This window comes from Triturus cristatus, chromosome 11, assembly GCF_964204655.1.
Source record: "Triturus cristatus chromosome 11, aTriCri1.1, whole genome shotgun sequence".
Taxonomy (NCBI): domain Eukaryota; kingdom Metazoa; phylum Chordata; class Amphibia; order Caudata; family Salamandridae; genus Triturus; species Triturus cristatus.
Window position 1 is genome coordinate 187,510,036 of NC_140594.1, and position 18,498 is coordinate 187,528,533.

General features: G+C 47.4%; 1 protein-coding gene across 2 annotated transcripts in view; it reads right to left on the minus strand.

Moving 5' to 3' along the window:
- Positions 1 to 18,498, minus strand: part of HECTD4 (HECT domain E3 ubiquitin protein ligase 4) — a 2,430,065-nt gene that overhangs the window by 1,856,187 nt on the left and 555,380 nt on the right. For both annotated transcript variants that reach the window (XM_085634374.1, XM_085634373.1), the window contains exons 28-29: positions 10,352 to 10,544; positions 3,649 to 3,753 (exon numbers count right to left, since the gene is read on the minus strand). In XM_085634374.1, coding sequence (XP_085490500.1) covers positions 3,649 to 3,753; positions 10,352 to 10,544 — 298 coding nt within the window. The remainder of the gene's footprint in view (positions 1 to 3,648; positions 3,754 to 10,351; positions 10,545 to 18,498) is intronic.

Consider the following 18,498-nt stretch of genomic DNA (forward strand, 5'->3'; position numbering starts at 1 on the left):
GAAGGATCATCCTCCAGCCAAGGTCTTGCAAATCCATGGGATGGTGGCCAGGGCCAGTTATACGGAGCAGAGGTGTCTGTGTAGAAGGAGAGGCGGTGGTTGAGGTAAGCAGGTCCAGCGTTGTGGGGGGCTTTGTAGGAGTGGGTGAGGAGCTTGAAGGTGATTCTTTGGTCTACAGGGAGCCAGTGGAGGTCTCTCAGGTGACTGGTGATGTGGCTGTGGCAGGGTATGTTCAGGATGAGTCGGGCGGAGGCGTTCTGAATGTTCTGCAGTTTCTTCAGGAGTTTTTGGGTGATGCCGGCATCATGTGTGTTATCATAGTAGAGTCTGCTGCTGACGAGCGCATGCGTGACCGTTTCCCTAGACTCGGTGGGGACCGAATTGAAGATCTTTCAAAGCAAGCGCACCATGTGGAACCAGAAGGATGATACAGCGTTGATTTGGCAGTTCATGAAGAGTGGGGATGACGCGGAGGTTTAATTCCTGGTCTGTGGGTGTGTTCTGAGCGCTGTGGGTCACCAGGAACTGTCCTAAGTGGAGGGGGTGGAGCCCAGGATGAGGACTTCGGTCTTGTATGAGTTGAGCTCGAGCCAGCTGTCCTTCATCGAGGTGGCAACTGCCTTTATCCGGTTGTGGGAGTTGCTCTTGGCGGCTATGGGGTCAACAGTGAGGGTAAGAATCAGCTGGGTGTTGTTGGCGTACGAGACAATGTCAAGTCTTTGGTTTCTGAGAATGCGCCATGTAGCTGCTGAAGAGGGTGGTGCTCAGGCAGGAGCCCCTGAGGCACTCCGCTCAGAGGGTGCGGTGAGATACAGTGTCTAAGGCAGCCGAGAGGTCCAGGAGGATGAGGGCTGCAGTCTCACCTTGGTCGAGGAGGGTGCGGATGTCCTCTGTAGCAACAAGGAGAGCGGTTTCAGTACTGTGGTTGCTTCTGAAGCCGAATTGGGAAAGGTCCATGATGGTTGGATGCTGATGGCCAACTCAATAACCTTCACTGGGAAGGGGAGCAGAGGGATGGGTCTGTAGGTCTTGAGGTCCGTCGGGTCAGCAGAGGGTTTTCTCAGTAGGGGGTTGATGTCTGCGTGTTTCCACTCTTCCGGGAAGGTGGCGGAATTGAGGGAGCAGTTGAAAGTGCTGCCGAGTTCAGGGGCGATGAAGGTGCCGGCTCTGTTGAAGATGTGGTGTGGGGAAGGAGCTCCAGAGTAGATGTTCTTCATGATCTTGAGGGTGTCGTCAGAGGTGAGAGGGGTCCAGCTGAGCAGGGTCTGCTGGGGTCTGGAATAGTTGGGTTCGATGGTTGCGGATGGGGGGGTGTATATTGGGTAGCGAAGCTGTGGTAGATCTCTTTGATTATGTGGTGGAGGAAGGTGCTGAGGTTGTTGCAGAGGTCTTGTGAGGGAATAATGTCTGCTGTCTGTGCTGGGTTTTGGAAATTCTTTGACTATGGTGAAGTATTCTTTGCTTTTGTGTGCGTTGGCGTTGATGCATACCTGTACGGCTTTTTTCTTTGTTGTTCTGATGAGGTGGTAGTGTGTGATGACAACGTGGTCTTTTGAAATCTTGTTGCTCCTCCATCTTTTCTCAAGTCATTTACAGGTGTGTCTGGACTCTTGAAGGGCAGGGGAGAACCAACTGGCTTTCTTGGAGGTCTGCTTGCTTGAGGATTTCTCAAGGGAAGCCAGTGTGTTGGTGCAGTTGGCGATCCATAGGTGGAGGTTGAGTGCTGAGGTGTTGGCGTCCCTGGATGTCGGTGGTGGGGTTTAGCTGAGGGAGCTGGTCTTCGGTGACCTTGTTCCTGCTTCTGCGAGGTGGAATACGGTGGGTTTGGTGAAGGAGAAGAGGACGCAACGGTGGTTGGTACAGTGAAGCTCAGAGGTTTGGCTGAAGGAGATGATGTCACTGGCAGAGAAGATGGGGCCAAGCGTGCGTAATTCAGGACAGAGACTGTGCTTCTGGAAGTCTCTGAACTGAAAAATCACACTAGATGCAGATGGAAAGGCAGTCTTGATACTGCTAGACCAGTCAGATGCATTTGACACGGGTCGCCACACTAGGCTGCTAGCCTGCCTTCATGACATAGGCATCGGGCACAGCCCTGAAGTGGCTGAAATCTTTCCTTTAAGACAGATGCCAGGAAGATTAAATGTCACCTTTTTCATTCGGTAACAGCTGTGTCTCGGTAGGAGTGCCCCTGGGGTCGGTCCTTAGCCCTACTATGTTTATCATCTATATGACCCCTCTAGCGGCATTAGTCGAGTCCTTTGGAGCCAAGAATATTTCATATGCTGATGACACAGTTTATGTTCCCCTTGTAGCAGAGTGAACCAATTGCTCAGGATGCTTACCCTGTTTATCAGCAATTTTTTAGTGGATGAATATCAACTTACTCAAATGTAATAATGATAAAACAGAGGTTGTCAGCTTCGTTATAATTTCAATTTTAACCTCCAAGTAAATTGCCCAGATGGGGCCGCTCCACCCAACCTACAAGCTGACGCCGTAAAAAACTTCAGAGTTAAGTTTGATAAACCGCTGATATTACATAACCACATTAACACGGTAGTCTGCACATGTTCTGGTTTTATCCATAATGTAAAATAAGTTCTGCATGTCTCTTCTATACCGTGAGGATAACAGTGATCCTGGCCTTGATTATGGCCAGGCTAGATTACGTCAATATCCTTTATTCTGGTCTACCACAATATTTAGGGAGGAAAGTGGAAACGGTCCAAAATGTGGCAGCTCGTCTGGTGCTCAATCTACCTAGTCGAGCTCATGTCTCCAACAATTGAGAAACCTGCACTGGCTCCCTGTTATCAAGCAGATCCTGTTCAAAATCCTTCTTATGAAAAGAGCGATGATCCACTCTGGTCCGGTTGATCGGTCATCCAGGATGCCTCATTATAAACCCACCAGAATCTTGTGCTCTACACGTGGCCATCTGTCCAACTTTTCTAGGGTCGGACTCGTGAATGAAGGAGACAGATCCTTCTCTCTTCTTGGACCACAAGCCTGAAATAGGCTTCCTGTTGAACTGCATCAAATTGAAGCCGAGAGGCCTTTTAGAAAGAAACTTAAGACCTGGGTTTTCACACTTTAGTCTCTGTGCACTCTTTCTTATCTTACATTCTGCATAGTACCGGGACACTCAGTAGCTGCACGCTCTATAAATCCTTGCATTCATTCATGTCCATCCCCCTAAATTCAGCTCCCCCAGAGGAAGTAATGGACTGCTCGAACCAATTATTCCCGAGAGTCAAATGCTGGAGGGGTACTTGGCCCAGTTGCTCACAATCCATAAGAGGTCGGGCCCTGAGACATAAGGAGTAAAAGGCCTCAACCCACATGGTTGGGCCCTGTAGCTCCTGTTTACCCCGTGGCCCTCTGAACAGGGGTCTAACAAGTTTTTTTTACATAATATCATATATTTCCTAAAGTAAAAATAGGTTATTACAAATGTAGTATTCCACAGCACTGCATTTTATTTTGTTCAGCACAGAGCAGTTCATCTTGAAATCTGCAATATTTGTAATTACATTTTGTTAACCCAGCTTATGTTTGCCAATTATTGAAAAATCATGTAGTATTCCTCAAAAATTATATTTATCAGTGCCACAATTAAAAGAAAAACTATTGTCGAGTACTCACCTCATTGAAATGATAATCATAAAAAAATGGTGCATCGTTTTCTAGCTTTCCGTTTAATGCATCCTCCACTTCATTTTGCCATTTCTGTTCCAGTTCTGCAACACTCTAACAAATACAAAAACAGGGGCTTAGGCATGTTTTTATAATTAAGAATACTCTAAAAGAAAAAAACACTTGACTGCTCAATAGACACACTATTTTTTGCAGTTTTTAGGTCTCGGCTGTCGTGGCTGCGCACATGCGCAGCTTGCTCGGCGAGATTTAATGATTTTGAGTAACTTCTGTAAAGGGCTTTAAGCCCTGCCCCTCTTTTCCATTGGCTGGCATCACTGTTTATGCTAAACGGTGGCCAGCCATTGGAAAAGAGCTTTTTATGACGTGTACTTTTGGCTTTTTCAGACGGCCCACTTGGACGGGCTCGTCTGCTTTCCGTGCGTCGCAAATGGTTTCTTATCTTTAAGGGCCGCAGTTTTTTTAAAAACACATGGCCCCATAAAGACAAGAGATCCCCATGCTCCGCACGAAAGTGAAAGCGGACCGTGCTTGTTTTTATTGAAATGCTTTAGCGGACATGACCACATTAGGGTGGTAGAAACTGTATGTAGCACTGAGTCTTTAAAAAATAAACAGGCATGCTTTTATTTTAATCTGGAGTCGGAATTGATACTGGTGGATGTCTGTATATTGTGAAGTATCTGTGAAGCAAGTGGTTGGGTGAGATTAAAAGAGCTCCTGGGAGCAGCAGGTATGGGGAGGGGCTATGCTGGCATTCGGATCACAAGCTATTCAGGTGACTTTCCTGCCCTTTATAAACACTGCCCCGTTGTTACCCGTCACACACAACGCTGAAGCGACTGACCGGCGGGCGATGGGCCTTGTACTGCTTGGAAACAGGAAGGAGGCACCAGAGGCCTCTGACAGGAAGTGCGTGTGGGCTGCTACCATACAAAGATGTGCACAGCGTCCAGGGGAGGGACGACCCGAGGGCGCTTGTATGGTACAGTCAGGGGACGAGGCAGCGCCAGGCAGTGAAGGGAGGGGCAGAGGTCACGCGATGAGATGAGTGGCCGGATAAGAAAATGGATAGGCAGGGGTCGAGTGATGAATGGAGGGACAGGGTGGGGGAGAAGCAACCTGTGAAGGGGGTTAGGCGGGGTACGTGCGATAAAAGAAGGGGCAGGATATAAAAGGGCAGGGTCTCATTCTAAAAGGACGAGAGAGAGAGGGGCAGGGTCGCGTGAGAAAAGAGAAAGAGCGGAGAGAGAGGGGTTGTTCCACTGTGCAGGAGAGGAGGGTGAGAGAGAGGAGCGGGGTCGTGTGATGAAGTTTGGGGCTGAGTGGGGATGAGTGGTTGGACAGGGTGGGGAGAGGCGGTCTGATGAATCAGAGAGTAAAGGAGCAGTGAAAATAGGGACAGTCTCAAGAGGGATTACATTTGGAGGGGCTTGGTGAATAATGGGGTAGGAAGATAAAGGCATGGATCTCCTGCGGAGTGAAGAGACAGAGTGAAGAGACAGAGAGAGAGGCAGAGAACAGGCAGTGGGTTGAGGGACAAGGTGGAAGAGATTCTGTGATGAATGGAGGGTCGGTGAAGCGGGTAGGAGAGAAGCAGAGAGTGGATGGATGGACAAGGGTAGACAGAGGGCATCCGGTGAGTGGGCGCAGAGCAGAAATGGGGGCGTCTGGACGGAGCAGGCACATCCTCACACCTCTGTGCAGCATGAAGCTGCCTCTAGTTGTCCGGTTCGGCCCAGGGCCCACCAGGCTGCAGAGCCTTGTAAATCCCTGGGCAGGCTCCTCCACCGGGTCACTCAGAGGTAGATTCACTGAGACATGGATTGGGAAGTAACAGGGTGGACATCCCGAGCGTGCACGTGCACTCTAAAGGCAGTGAGAAACCAGTGCAACTGCATTTTGGGATCTACAGCCCCAGGGACAGCAGAGGCAGAGCTGGGTGTAGCTACCACGAGTCCAGCAGGTGCAGTGGCACCGAGGCTCAAGACCCAGAGGGGCCCACTGATCCCTGCAGGGGCGTATCTACCACGAGTCCGGCAGGCGTAGTGCCACCGGGGCCCATTAAACTACGATAATTGCTCTATTTTACTACCCCAATAACAATCAAATGGGCTATTTCCCCTGCTTTCACTAGTGCCCAGAGCATCCTTTCTACGCTACCTCACAATGGTATAGTTATGTGAGCTGGTGCAGTAGAACAAGGGGTGAAAACGCTATGATTGTCACAATATACAATAGTCTCGGGAAAGGTGCTGCACAAACAATACATGGTCGTTTATTGGCCTATCAGCTGCTCTGCTTTCGAGCTGCCAAGACAGTCCCTGCCCATCATCGCATCTCTCCAGTCCAGCAAAGCAGATATCTTCTGCTGGGGCTTGCCCATTTCTGCCTGGGGATTAGCGTCATGCTGGGGGAGGTACCATTTTGCACATGTGAGATGCTAGAAATTCATCTTATCCTTTGAGCTCGTCCCCCCAAAAAAGGCTCTGCATTGTGAGCAGCAAGTCCTCGGTTCCTCTAAACCTGTGTACCCAGTACAAGAATACCCAATGCCCCCCCTGTCTTCTTCCACACTGTTTCGCACGTGCTCCTTGCTCACTACATGTCCCAGGATCCTCTGTGAGATCAGCCTAAGCAAATATATCCTGGGGTGCGAATGAGAGTCAATTGCTTGAACTGCACACATTATACCTGCAGCTCCCAAACCCACTATATTTACAGAACGACTGAGTGATTCCTAAAATGTGGTTATCCATAAAGTAGCTCAGTGGGTCAAAGCGGGCCATCCCGTGAAAAGTAAGATTCTTGTCTTCTTACCTAAATTGACATCATCAACAATCGACAATCGACAATAAGCACTCAGGAATGTCTCTGTTTGGTGAGGTCTGGTTGGGTTATGACATCCATTGTGACATCAATCACCAGGTGGCCACTTCCAGGTTTTTGCTGCAGAAATTTATTTTCAACATGCAGAGTGAGGGCTTCTGAACTTAACCGTAACCTATAAACTGAATGCAGCTAAGTTGGATAGGACCGACAACCAGTGCTTCCTTTGTGAAATAATAAATGCAGGGGTTGAAGAGCAATATACTGGTATTTATATTCACATGGACTAGCAGACACACACCAGTGCAGAAGACAATACACACGGGGAGCAGGAAGACAGAGCCGAGCAGAAAATCACCTTTTTGTCACATTTTTGTGAATTTTACTTGTTAGACACAGGGATGAGACACATGGATTGGAAACATACCTTCTAAAAAAGTATATACCCTACACAGACCTGGATGCTGGTTGGCACTTCAGCAGGGAGAGGTTTGACTACAGCCTGAGGGCCACATGTTTTGTGGCGACTAATTGGTAAAAATAACTTGAGAAAATTACCCTTTTAGTGTATCGGGAGTACTCCAGCTGACAAAACACAATTTCGCCTTGAGCGCTATTTTTTTTAATGAATTTTATCCTTATTGTTGAAAGGGAGCATCACCTCCCAAAGGTTTTGCAAGAAAAAAAACTAAAAAAGTCAACAAAACTCGTGCACTATGTCTTTCCTAGCGCACACACCACTCAAATTACTTTCATATTTCCTTATACTATTCTTCACTAATCCTTTATGGGTTCTGGAGTAGAGTGCCACTCGCCGAAAAAGCACATCAACACTTCATAAGTTGTAGCAAGCGCTACAAAATGCAGACCTTTTTCCCTCTTCTATCCCTCCGCTATCCTTCTCAATCGAAATAACTGACTAACATATCCACCACTCACATTACTTTCATATTTCACTATACGGATTCAGCACTAATCCTTTATGGGTTCTGGAGTAGAGTGCCACTCGCCGAAAAAGCACATCAACACCTCATAAGTTGTAGCAAGCGCTACAAAATGCAGACCTTTTTCCCTCTTCTATCCGTCCGCTATCCTTCTCAATCGAAATAACTGACTAACATATCCACCACTCACATTACTTTCATATTTCACTATACGGATTCAGCACTAATCCTTTATGGGTTCCGGAGTAGCGTGCTACTCGCCAAAAAGGTGTTTCAACACCTCGTAAGGGGTAGTAAGCGCTATATATATATGCAATTGCAATACAATACATATTCTAGGGTTGCCTTTCCCTTCAAGCCTTTCCCTGTCCATGCCATTCGAGTGCCCATTGAGCAGCACCAGTGTAAGCGATGCCAGCAGCCGGCTCGCCTATGCTCTGTGTGTGCTTGTGATATTTTGCAACATGATGCTACAATTTGATCCTTGTTTTTTTTTCAAAAACATTTCTTAGAAAAGGAAGAACGTGGCTCCAGTCTACTTCATTTTTTAATGGCAGACAGTGAGTGCTTTTGCTTCCTTTCATACTTTCAGGTTTGACACTTCTCTATTTCTTAACGAGAAGCAAATCAACATTTTTCTATTGAAAAGGGAAGACCGGTATATTTTCTCATTTCATCGTGGGTTGCCTCTGAACCCCCCACTTAGACACAAATATATTTATTTACTTTGAGGTTTTTATATAGCGCTAACAGCACATGAGAGGGTCTCAAAGCACTTTGCAGAGAGAACAGGCAAATATGACTTGGTATAGAAAGATGAAATGTAACAAGTCACATAGTATAATGAATAGCCATTTACATGGAAACTTATCTTACTATTGGATGTTAAAAATTGCCTTCTTTCCAATCTCATTATAGATTATCTTTTATATAACACTTGATCCCACACTTCTGCAGTTTCTAAGCGCTGTGAATGACAGGTGCTTCTATTGTGACCCAGATGATTACACTCTGCTTGCTATGGATGGCAGGCTACGGATAACATCACCAGCTAATTCAAACGTTTGGCCTGTGGATCAAAGCATATATAAACATCTAGCATATAACTCATCTTATGGCAGTTGCGAATTCCTAGGCATATGTACAACAGCGCCTAATTAGTCTTAGAGCAAAGGCCCAGCTTAAGTAAAGATAGCTTGATTGCTTTTAATTCTCTGTCTTTGCTGGCTCGGCATGTAAGTACTGCTGTAATTGGCGTTTATCGGCCAGTCAGAAAGCATGGCCCTTCTCCGATTGAAAGTTAGGTCAATGACATTACTGAATGAACAGCCTTTTGATTGGCCACTCTTTCAACCAGTCGGAATAAGACGTTTGATAGGAGCTTTTTGATGTGCTTTGGTGGGCTACCAGAAACACTATTTCACCCCGCCCCAATCATAGTGTATGTGATAGAAGGAAGTCTGGTATTTTTTCATTGGTTATAAACTGGTACATGATTGGAGTTGCACTAGCTTCCAGTTTTGGGACTTTTGGTGCCACATTTTGTATCTGACCCTTGAACAGTAAGGCCGAAATGTGTGTTTATAATTTTTATAGCAAAACCTAGCTCCAAAGCGCTTCATGTCAAACTGTAAATAATGGCGTTATGATTTCGCTATTCAACAACCCCAGAAAGATGAACGGTTGAGTTGCCCATGCCAAGATTCACGTTTTAGACCTTCAGTCCACTCCATGTTTCTGCGTTGATCTTTCATCTTCCTGAGTTATCCATCCTGCCAATACAAGGGGAGGTTTATAATGAGGAAATTAGACTGGCAGGGTGTATGCAGGGGACCTTAGAGTTGGGGGGCATAGGGAGGGAGGTTATCCATGGTGTAGGAAGCATGCAATGTGGTGGAGTTTAAAGTAGGGGGTTTCATGATTGATAAGAGGGGCGCCGGACATTGGAGAAACTGGTGAGGTTGTTTTATAGTGTGAGGAATGGGGGTGGGTTGGGGAGCAGGGTCAGCCTTTAGCATGGGCGAGCTGGGCCCAGGACGCCAATTTTCTGAGGGGCGCATGGAGCAGAGTGCATTATGGTTATGCCAACAGAGGCGCCCTTCTCATCTTGCTTCAGCCTTGTCCTTGCTTCTCATCTGGCTCCAGCCTTGTCCTTGTCCTTGCCTGTTCGTTTCTGTCTGATTTACCTGTTTAATGTGGTCTTAGTGCTTTATTATCATACTTTGTGCGATGTTTTTAACACCCCTTCAGCCCCCTTCCTTGCCCTCCCTTCACCCGTGGACCTCTGCTGGCACACATCAACACAACCATCATCCACGTGAGGCAGCTAAGCTATGGGTGATTTAGGTGCACTGGGGGAGGTCCGGGGATGGCTCCAGGTGGGGTGCATTAACACAATTTTATTTTGTCATCTGGCAGTGGAGTAAATTAGCTACACATCTAAACGTAAACTTGTGCCCCAAACATCACAATATTTACAGCAGCCTTTTCAAAACCGATACATCGTACTAAACATTTACAATCATTAAAAATGCAATAGGTCTCGCCTTTCATTAAGTTAAAGCCATTTGCTTTGCTATACAATACCATTAGCAAAGCAAATGGCTTTAACTTAATCCAAGGCGATACCTATTGCATTTTCAATGCTTGTTATATCATGCAAACTTGGTCCTAGGGTATTTCAGTCCTTTACATGAAAGCCAGATTAAATTATAGAAGGTCAGGATCATTGTTTTAAGGCAAGGGGGGAATAAGTGATTTGCACAGAATCAGAAGATGTTGAAATAATGCCAGAACTCAAACCTCGTTACCCAGTTTCAAAGTCGGCAACCCTAGCCGCTAGGCAAGTAGTCAACAGTAGTCTTGTTGGGTCAGTTAATGGACTGTTAAGCATTATTTCTTATTCATAAGCATACTACCTGCAATTGCCTCTCCATAGCATTTAGTTTTTTGAAGGTCTCTCCCATTATTTTACAGAGCAAATCATATTCCTCCAAATGCTCTTCTCGATACTGAAAGTTTATCAGGGACTGCAGTCCATCAACCAGGTTCAAATGTTTAATGACACTCGATACTACCATTTCTTCCATCACATCAGGCTGAATGACCTCCCTGTGGAAAAGGAAGAAAGAACACTGTTCAGTTTAAACTGTGGGGGTTCACTAGCAATGTGTTACAATTTAGTTAAACAAAATTCATAATCAACAAACAGTAAAGCTTTTAAAAGTAAAAATATAGATGGGCAAATTCTCTGGTCCTAGAAATACGATTATAAGACCATTTATGGAACAAGAACTTCCAAACGTGAGTTACAATAGAATCTAGACCTGAGAAGATTAGTAACATCAGAAAAAGTAAATCTAGCGAACATGCCGAAGGTTACTGGAGACACAGCACTACTGTGAGTCTCTTTTGGTGCACATACTCACTCCTCATCAAGGTCAGTGACACCAGTAGTGTAATTTTGGCAAGTAGGGATTGGAAAGAAGGAAAGCATAGGGTTAAAGCATGCACCTGTAATATTCCATTGGATTGCATCTGTGACATCTCAATCACAAAATAATCAATATTTATGCTAACAAAATTAAATGGACAGTCGACAAATAGGAGTGGGAAACGCATACAACATGTCTGGGTTTGAATCCTTCACTTATATTTGCTCCATAATATAACTACTTCCTCTTTAAAAAAAAAAAAAAAAAAAAAAAAAAGCGTTTTAAGACTAAGGTCCTAATTACGTTGGCGGGCGGACCGCAACCGACAGGCTGTCAGCCCACCCGACATCCAGGGCAACGGTCTGAACGCCACATTTTGATGCAGCCAGTAGGATCGCAGAGGTTAGGAGGAAGGAACGCTGCCTCCGACTGGATCCAAGATACTGTTGGGGCAGCGGTCGGATTCCTATCCCTACAATGGAGGTGGTGCCTGCACAGGCACTGCCGTAGGAATTAGGATGTCTCTTTCCGAACGGAAACAAACTTTGGGGGCCCCAGTCAGGGCCCCCGTCCCCCATGGGCCACTTCTTAGTGGCCCTGGGGGCACATGTAGTGCTCTGCCACACATCAATGCAACATGTGGCACGCACCACATGGTGCCTGGCACCCGGTGCATGGATATGCACAAAGTGCCTTTTTCTACTGCTGCTTGTGCTGCAGTCCTTTTCCTGGATTGCAGCACAAGCCACAGTAGAAAAAAGCACTTTCCGATAATCTGCACGGCGGTCTGATCTTAATAAGCTGGGTAGATCAAGAGGCCTTTCTGTCTCGTCTGTCGAATGCCCTCTCAGGATGGACGCAATATCCATGGGCGTAAGGAGGGGATTTTAGTGCAGTCCTTGATGTGGGGTTGGATCGTTCTCACCCTCCTCTACCGGAAACAGAGGCGACATTGCAGGCTAAGATCCTATCTCGATGGGTAAGCAGATGGAACTTACTAGATGTGTGGAGACTCCAACATAATAACCAACGTGAATACTCCTTTTTTTCCACATGGCCTACATACTCGCCTAGATCGATTTCTCTGCACAACTGATCTATTTCCATCTACTTCCGACAGCACTTACAGAGGGAAAACCATTTCCGAACATAACCCACTTGAATTGACAGTTAATTGGGCTGAATTCCCGCTACGATCCCAATGTTGCGCTTGCAGCCTTTACTATTAGAAGACCCAGTTTTTAGACACACCATACCAACGTCCATCACCTCGCGCTTTGCGGACAATGAGGGTACGGCTACAGCAAGGTCTATAGAGTGGGAGGCTTTAAAGGTGTCAATTTGCGGGGTCTCAATGGGGACAGTGGTGGGTGCCAGGCGTGTGATTATTCGAGATCTTACGGACCTAGAGGCAACATTACAATCACTACAAGTGGCGGCCCAGACAGAAGCAGGTGAAGTTGAGAAATTACAGGAGGCTAGAGTGAACTATGCGGAATTGCTGGAGCGATTGAGAATAGCTGATTGAATGCATATACCTTACGCTAGCATGCAGAGGTAAATACATCCGGTACATTGCTAGCACGCTTGTTTAGACCACAACCATCACCCACACCTTTACTGGCAGTATATGACAGACATCACACATTGGTTTCCAACCAGTTAGAAATAAATGAGGCATTTCAGGACTATTATACGCGTCTTTAGGAGGCTCCTCCTCAGTGTGCAGCTGGATCAGCTGATAAATTCCTTGAGACCATAACACTTCCAACTGTCTCAAGTGCAAGCATTAAAGACTTGGCTGCTCCTCTTACCTCTGCCGAGATCCGTGGAGCGATAAAGGAACTCGCTCGTAATAAAACGCCGAGCTCGGATGGGCTCCCCATCGAGTTCTATTCCACGTTTGCGTCGTAATTGGTCCCAAAGCTACTACAGTTATATAACACTTCACTTGGGGAGAGGATCTTACTGCCCACAACCAGGGAGGCTATAGTGACTTCCTTATTAAAACCTGACAGACATCCTGCAGACCTTTCCTCCTTTAGGCGCTTATCTATTCTAAATACAGAATACAAAATCCTCAGTAAAATTCTGGTGTCAAAATTGCTTCCCCTGCTCACTGGGCTAATACGCACTGACCAGTGTGGCTTCATACCCAGACATAGCACTTCCCTGAATCTTCGTCGCTTCTACAATTTAATGCATGCGGCTCAGGATCGCTTTCCAAATGCAGGCTGTCTCTCGTTAGACATTAGAAAAGCTTTTGATACTCTTAGCTGGTCTTATATGCTTGTAACATTAACAAAGTTCGGGATCCCTCCGGCTTTATGGCATTGGGTAAAGCTCAAACCAAAGGAAATGATGAACGGAGTGTTGAACATTGCAAGCACTCACCCCCAGTCAACTGACCTGGGTTTAATCCATCACCGTTCTTTAGCCCACTCTGCCACCCCAGTTCAGACATGGCCATATGCAAATCAGTCTGACCCTGTGCCTCATGGGAACAGTCCAGCCCAAACTGCCAAGCCATGTCTTCCCTGGACCGGAAACAAGCTTCCTAGGACCGGTTTCTGGCATTTCAGCCGCCTTCAGCCAGGCTTGCTTGAATCCAGTGGCAAAGTGAGCAAGGGACTCACGTCTGAGAATACCCTGCCAACTTATAGCGAACAAAGCAAAAACCAAAGGAAATGATGGACGGAGTGTTGAACATTGCAAGCACTGACCCCCAGTCAACTGATCTGGGTTTAATCCATCACCGTTCTTTAGCCCACTCTGCCACCCCAGTTCAGACATGGCCATATGCAAATCAGTCTGACCCAGATCTCTGTACTGGGGTGAATGTATGACATTGTTCTGCATTCTGTCCATCAACTGTTGTTTTTGCATTTGTCACCCCGAGTGGGAAGGGTATGCCCAGACGTGGGTCCCTTGCTCTCCATGCCACTGGAAATCAAGCTATCCTGGCTGAAGAGGGGTGAAACCCCGAAACCGGTTCTAGGATGCTTGTTTCCAGTCCAGGAAGGACCTGGCTTGGCAGTTCGGGCTGGACTGTTCCCATGAGGCACAGGGTCAAGAGTGATTTGCATATGGCTGGGTTCAAACTGGAACGGCATGGTGAGCAAAAAAACGATGGATTTAGGCCCAGATCTCTGTACTGGGGTGAATGTATGACATTGTTCTGCATTCTGTCCATCAATTGTTGTTTTTGCATTTGTCACCCCGAGTGGGAAGGGTATGCCCAGACGTGGGTCCCTTGCTCTCCATGCCACTGGAAATCAAGCTATCCTGGCTGAAGAGGGGTGAAACCCCGAAACCGGTCCTAGGATGCTTGTTTCCAGTCCAGGAAGGACCTGGCTTTGCAGTTCGGGCTGGACTGTTCCCATGAGGCACAGGGTCAAGACTGATTTGCATATGGCTGGGTTCAAACTGGAACGGCATGGTGAGCAAAAAAACGATGGATTTAGGCCCAGATTTCTGTACTGGGGTGAATGTATGACATTGTTCTCCATTCTGTCCATCAATTGTTGTTTTTGCATTGGGTAAAGCTCCTCTACACCAGGCCAACAGCGCGAGCTAAAACAGGATCCAATGTCTCCCCCGCATATCAGGTCTACCGAGGGATGCGCCAGGGCTGCCCCCTTTCACTGCTATTATTTGTATTGGCATTGGAGCCCCTTCCTCAACATCTAAGCCAAGTAATAGGAACATATGGTATACCTGTTGGTACAACGACCTACTCGGTGTCACTCTATGCCAATGATATGTTACTATATTTTAAAGACATGCACTTAGATTTACATCCCATAGCTACCTTGCTGACTCAATTTGGGTCCATATCCGGCCTACACCTGAATGCCTCGAAGTCTATTGCATACTCCTTTTATAATAATTGCAATCGGCCATCCCTGCAGTTTGGGGCAATGCAACTTAATATGGAGCCAGTCACATTTAAGTACCTTGGTATCCAAATATATAGATCCACTACAGATACAATAGACAGTAACTTGGTCCGTACAATCACCGCCTTAAAGTTGCAAGTGGCCTTTTGGAACACCCTGCCACTAACAACGCCGGCTGGCATTGGCCAAGATGGTCATGTTGCCCAGACTCCTTTATCAATTTGTGAATCTCCCAGTGGTGATTCCAGCATGGATCTTGAAAACCCTGCGCACATTACTGACAGGTTTTATATGGAGTGCGGGGCATCAAAGGATAGCCCTCGCTAAACTGCAGTTGCTGTGTACTAAGGGTGGTATGCGGGCCCTGAGTTTCAAGGCATACTGCATAGTCGGACAGTTGCAATGGCTGGCTTATTGATTAGCGGGCCATAACTTGTTTGAAATTGGACACAACTGGGTGGCTAAGGCTTGGATCATTGCCGTCATTGCTTTGTCCCGGATTCAGAAGAATGAGGGATGCCCCTTCCTTCTCCATACAGCGCTGTACTATTGGAAATTAGCACTGATATATTCCAAAGTACCTATTCCATACGCCCCAAATGTTCCCCTCTGTGGCTTACCAACCCTGTGGGGAGTTCTATCGGCCAACAGGTTGAGGCAGTGGTCAGAGGCTGGAGTTGAGACGGTGGGCTCCCTGTTCATAGATGGAAACTTGATGCCCCATGCTGAGTTTTTGCGAGTCAATGCAGTACCAAATACGCTATTTTTGACCCAAGCTGCAATTGCGCATTTTATACGTCAGCACTTATTTATTTATTTTTATTTTATTTATTGAATTTATAAACCGCATGGCTGCCCAAGGGATTCCCAGCGCTAAAAGAATTCTTACAGTGACGAGCTGAGCCAACACTCAATTATTGTGGGGAAAGCCAGGTTTTCAGATTTTTCCTGAATACTAATTCGTTTGGGGCAGCTCGAATTTCCAGTGGGAGGGCATTCCACAGCCTAGGTGTCAGATGGGCGAAAGATCTGCCTCCCCATCTGGCTGGTGGAACAGCGAGAGCCCCCCCACCTTTCACTTATTGCAGGCACTCCATGTAATGGGTCATGGAAGTCACTTGGTCAGATGGTTGCACCGAGGATTGAGAGAACACTTAGACATCTCATTACAGTCCCTTCATTAGAAATGGGAGGGAGACATAGGCTGAGTACTCATGGACAAGGAGTGGGCGATGGTCCTAGATTATCCTAAACGAGTCTCTCGTAATGCCCGATTCAAACTCATACAACTGTTAGTATTGCACAGGGCTTACTTAACGCCACATAAGATTCAAACAATGTACCTACGGCTTACCTGGACTGTCCTCGATGCCATTTATCTAATGCAAATTTCATTCATATGTTTTGGGCCTGTCCTGCCTTACAAGGGTTTTGGTATGAAGTAACAGCGGGCCTAGCCCAAATCTCCGGGCGTTCTTCTTGGTCCACTATAGAAGCATGCCTTATCGGGCTCTCCCCGCTCCCCAAAACAGCATTGGTATTGTGCCGCTTCACCGGGCTTTCCCTACTATTGGCCAAGAGATTGCTCACACAACTTTGGAAATCCCACTCACCACGTAAGGGGGCTTGGGGACAGGCGGTCGTCAGGTGGGCCAGAATGGGAGGCGTTACAGCGTGAAGAGTACAGAGGGCTTAGGAAAAACCCAATTTCAATGGATTGGGCCCACTTAGTGGAACAATTCAAAATGAGGGCTGTTATTGACCAGGGAGAGCTAATATAGAGGCCCTCCCTAATGTCTCTGACCATATTGACTAAAGAACAAGTTACTTACCTTCGGTAACGATGTATCTGTAAGAAACATTAGTTAGTTAGATTCCTCACCTTAGAATATCCCCAGGCGTCAGACTGGATCCGGAAGATTTTTCGTCAGCAATACCCCTTGCGCATCGCTAGTCGTCGTCTGCGGCTCCGCGTCCGTCGTCGGTGTCGTGTGCCGGAATGACGTCGGAGTACTTAGACGCCGCCCTCGCGCGCTGACGTCAGTTCTTGTACATAGCCTTCCGCGCCAGGAACGCAGAGCCATGCAAGATACCGACACTGGTGTCAAAAAATTCTAGGGCCCTGAAAGGGATAGCCTTAACCCTAGATGTCAGTTCGCAGAACGGGGAGGATGGGTGGGTCGGTGAGGAATCTAACTAACTAATGTTTCTTACAGATACATCGTTACCGAAGGTAAGTAACTTGTTCATCTGAAAGAAACATGTTAGTTAGATTCCTCACCTTAGAATAGATACCCAAGCAATACCAACCCCGGTGGTGGGTCTGCGAACCAAGATCACACCAGAAAGTCCTGGAGGACAGAACGGCCAAAGATGCCATCCCTCCGGACTTGGCTGTCTAGGCAATAATGCCTGGCAAACATGTGCAGCGAAGCCCACGTTGCCGCCAGACAGATGTCCTGCAAAGGGACTCCCCGTCCCAAAGCAGTAGTAGCCGCTGTGGCCCGAGTAGAATGGGCGCGCAGCCCAACAGGCGGTTCCTTTTTTGCCAAGGAATAACAGATTTTTATACACAAAACGACCCACCGGGAGATGGTCCGTTTGTGTACAGCTTTTCCCTTCTTTGCACCCACGTAGCCAACGAAAAGCTGGTCGTCCACCCGGAACTGTTTAGTGCGGTCCAAATAAAAGGAGAGCGCACGTTTTGGGTCCAGACGGTGGAGCTGCTCTTCCTCTTTGGAAGGATGCGGAGGCGGAAAGAAGGTGGGCAAGGTAACAGATTGCCCAAGATGAAAGGGGGTCACCACTTTCGGTAGAAAGGAAGGACGAGGCCGAAGGACAACCTTGTCCGGATGAACAGATAGAAAAGGAGGCTTGGACGATAGGGCCTGGAGCTCACTCACCCGTCTAGCCGAGGTGATGGCTACCAGGAAAGCAGTCCTAAGAGTTAGAAGACGAAGAGGACAATTGTGAAGAGGCTCAAAGGGAGCGCACATCAGGAATGTCAAGACAAGATTCAAGTCCCACTGAGGCATTACGAATGGGACAGGAGGGAACGTGTGAGTAATGCCTTTAAGAAAGCGTGACACTACAGGGGACTTGAAAAGAGAGGGCTGATCTGGAAGCCGTAAGAAGGCAGAGAGAGCAGCAAGATAACCTTTCAAGGTGCCCAGGGCAGAGCCCTGCCGGGCCAAAGAAAGAAGAAAGAGGAGAACCTCAGAAAGAGGGGCGGAAAGGGGATCCACAGCCTTTGCTGTGCACCATGCCACAAATTTGTTCCACCGGCAGGCGTATACCGTCTTTGTGGAGGGACGCCTGGCTGCCAGAATGATATCACAGACTTCAGGTGGCAAGTCAAATGGCATCAACTGCCGCCGCTCAATCTCCACGCATGGAGGTGGAAGCTGGACAGGTTCGGGTGGAGGACCGTCCCCTGCTGCTGCGACAGAAGATCCTCCCGAAGGGGCAGACGTATCGGAGGATCGGTCAACATACTGAGTAGCTCGGGATACCAGTACCTTCATGCCCAATCCGGAGCCACCAAGATGACTTGGGCACGGTCGCGCTTGATCTTCTTCAGCACTCTGGGCAGAAGTGGTATAGGCGGAAAGGCGTACAACAGACCGCAACTCCACTCGCGACGAAAAGCGTCGCCGAGCGAGTGCCGCCTTGGAAATTCCAACGCGCAGAACTGCTGACATTGCGCGTTCTCTTCGGTGGCGAATAGATCTA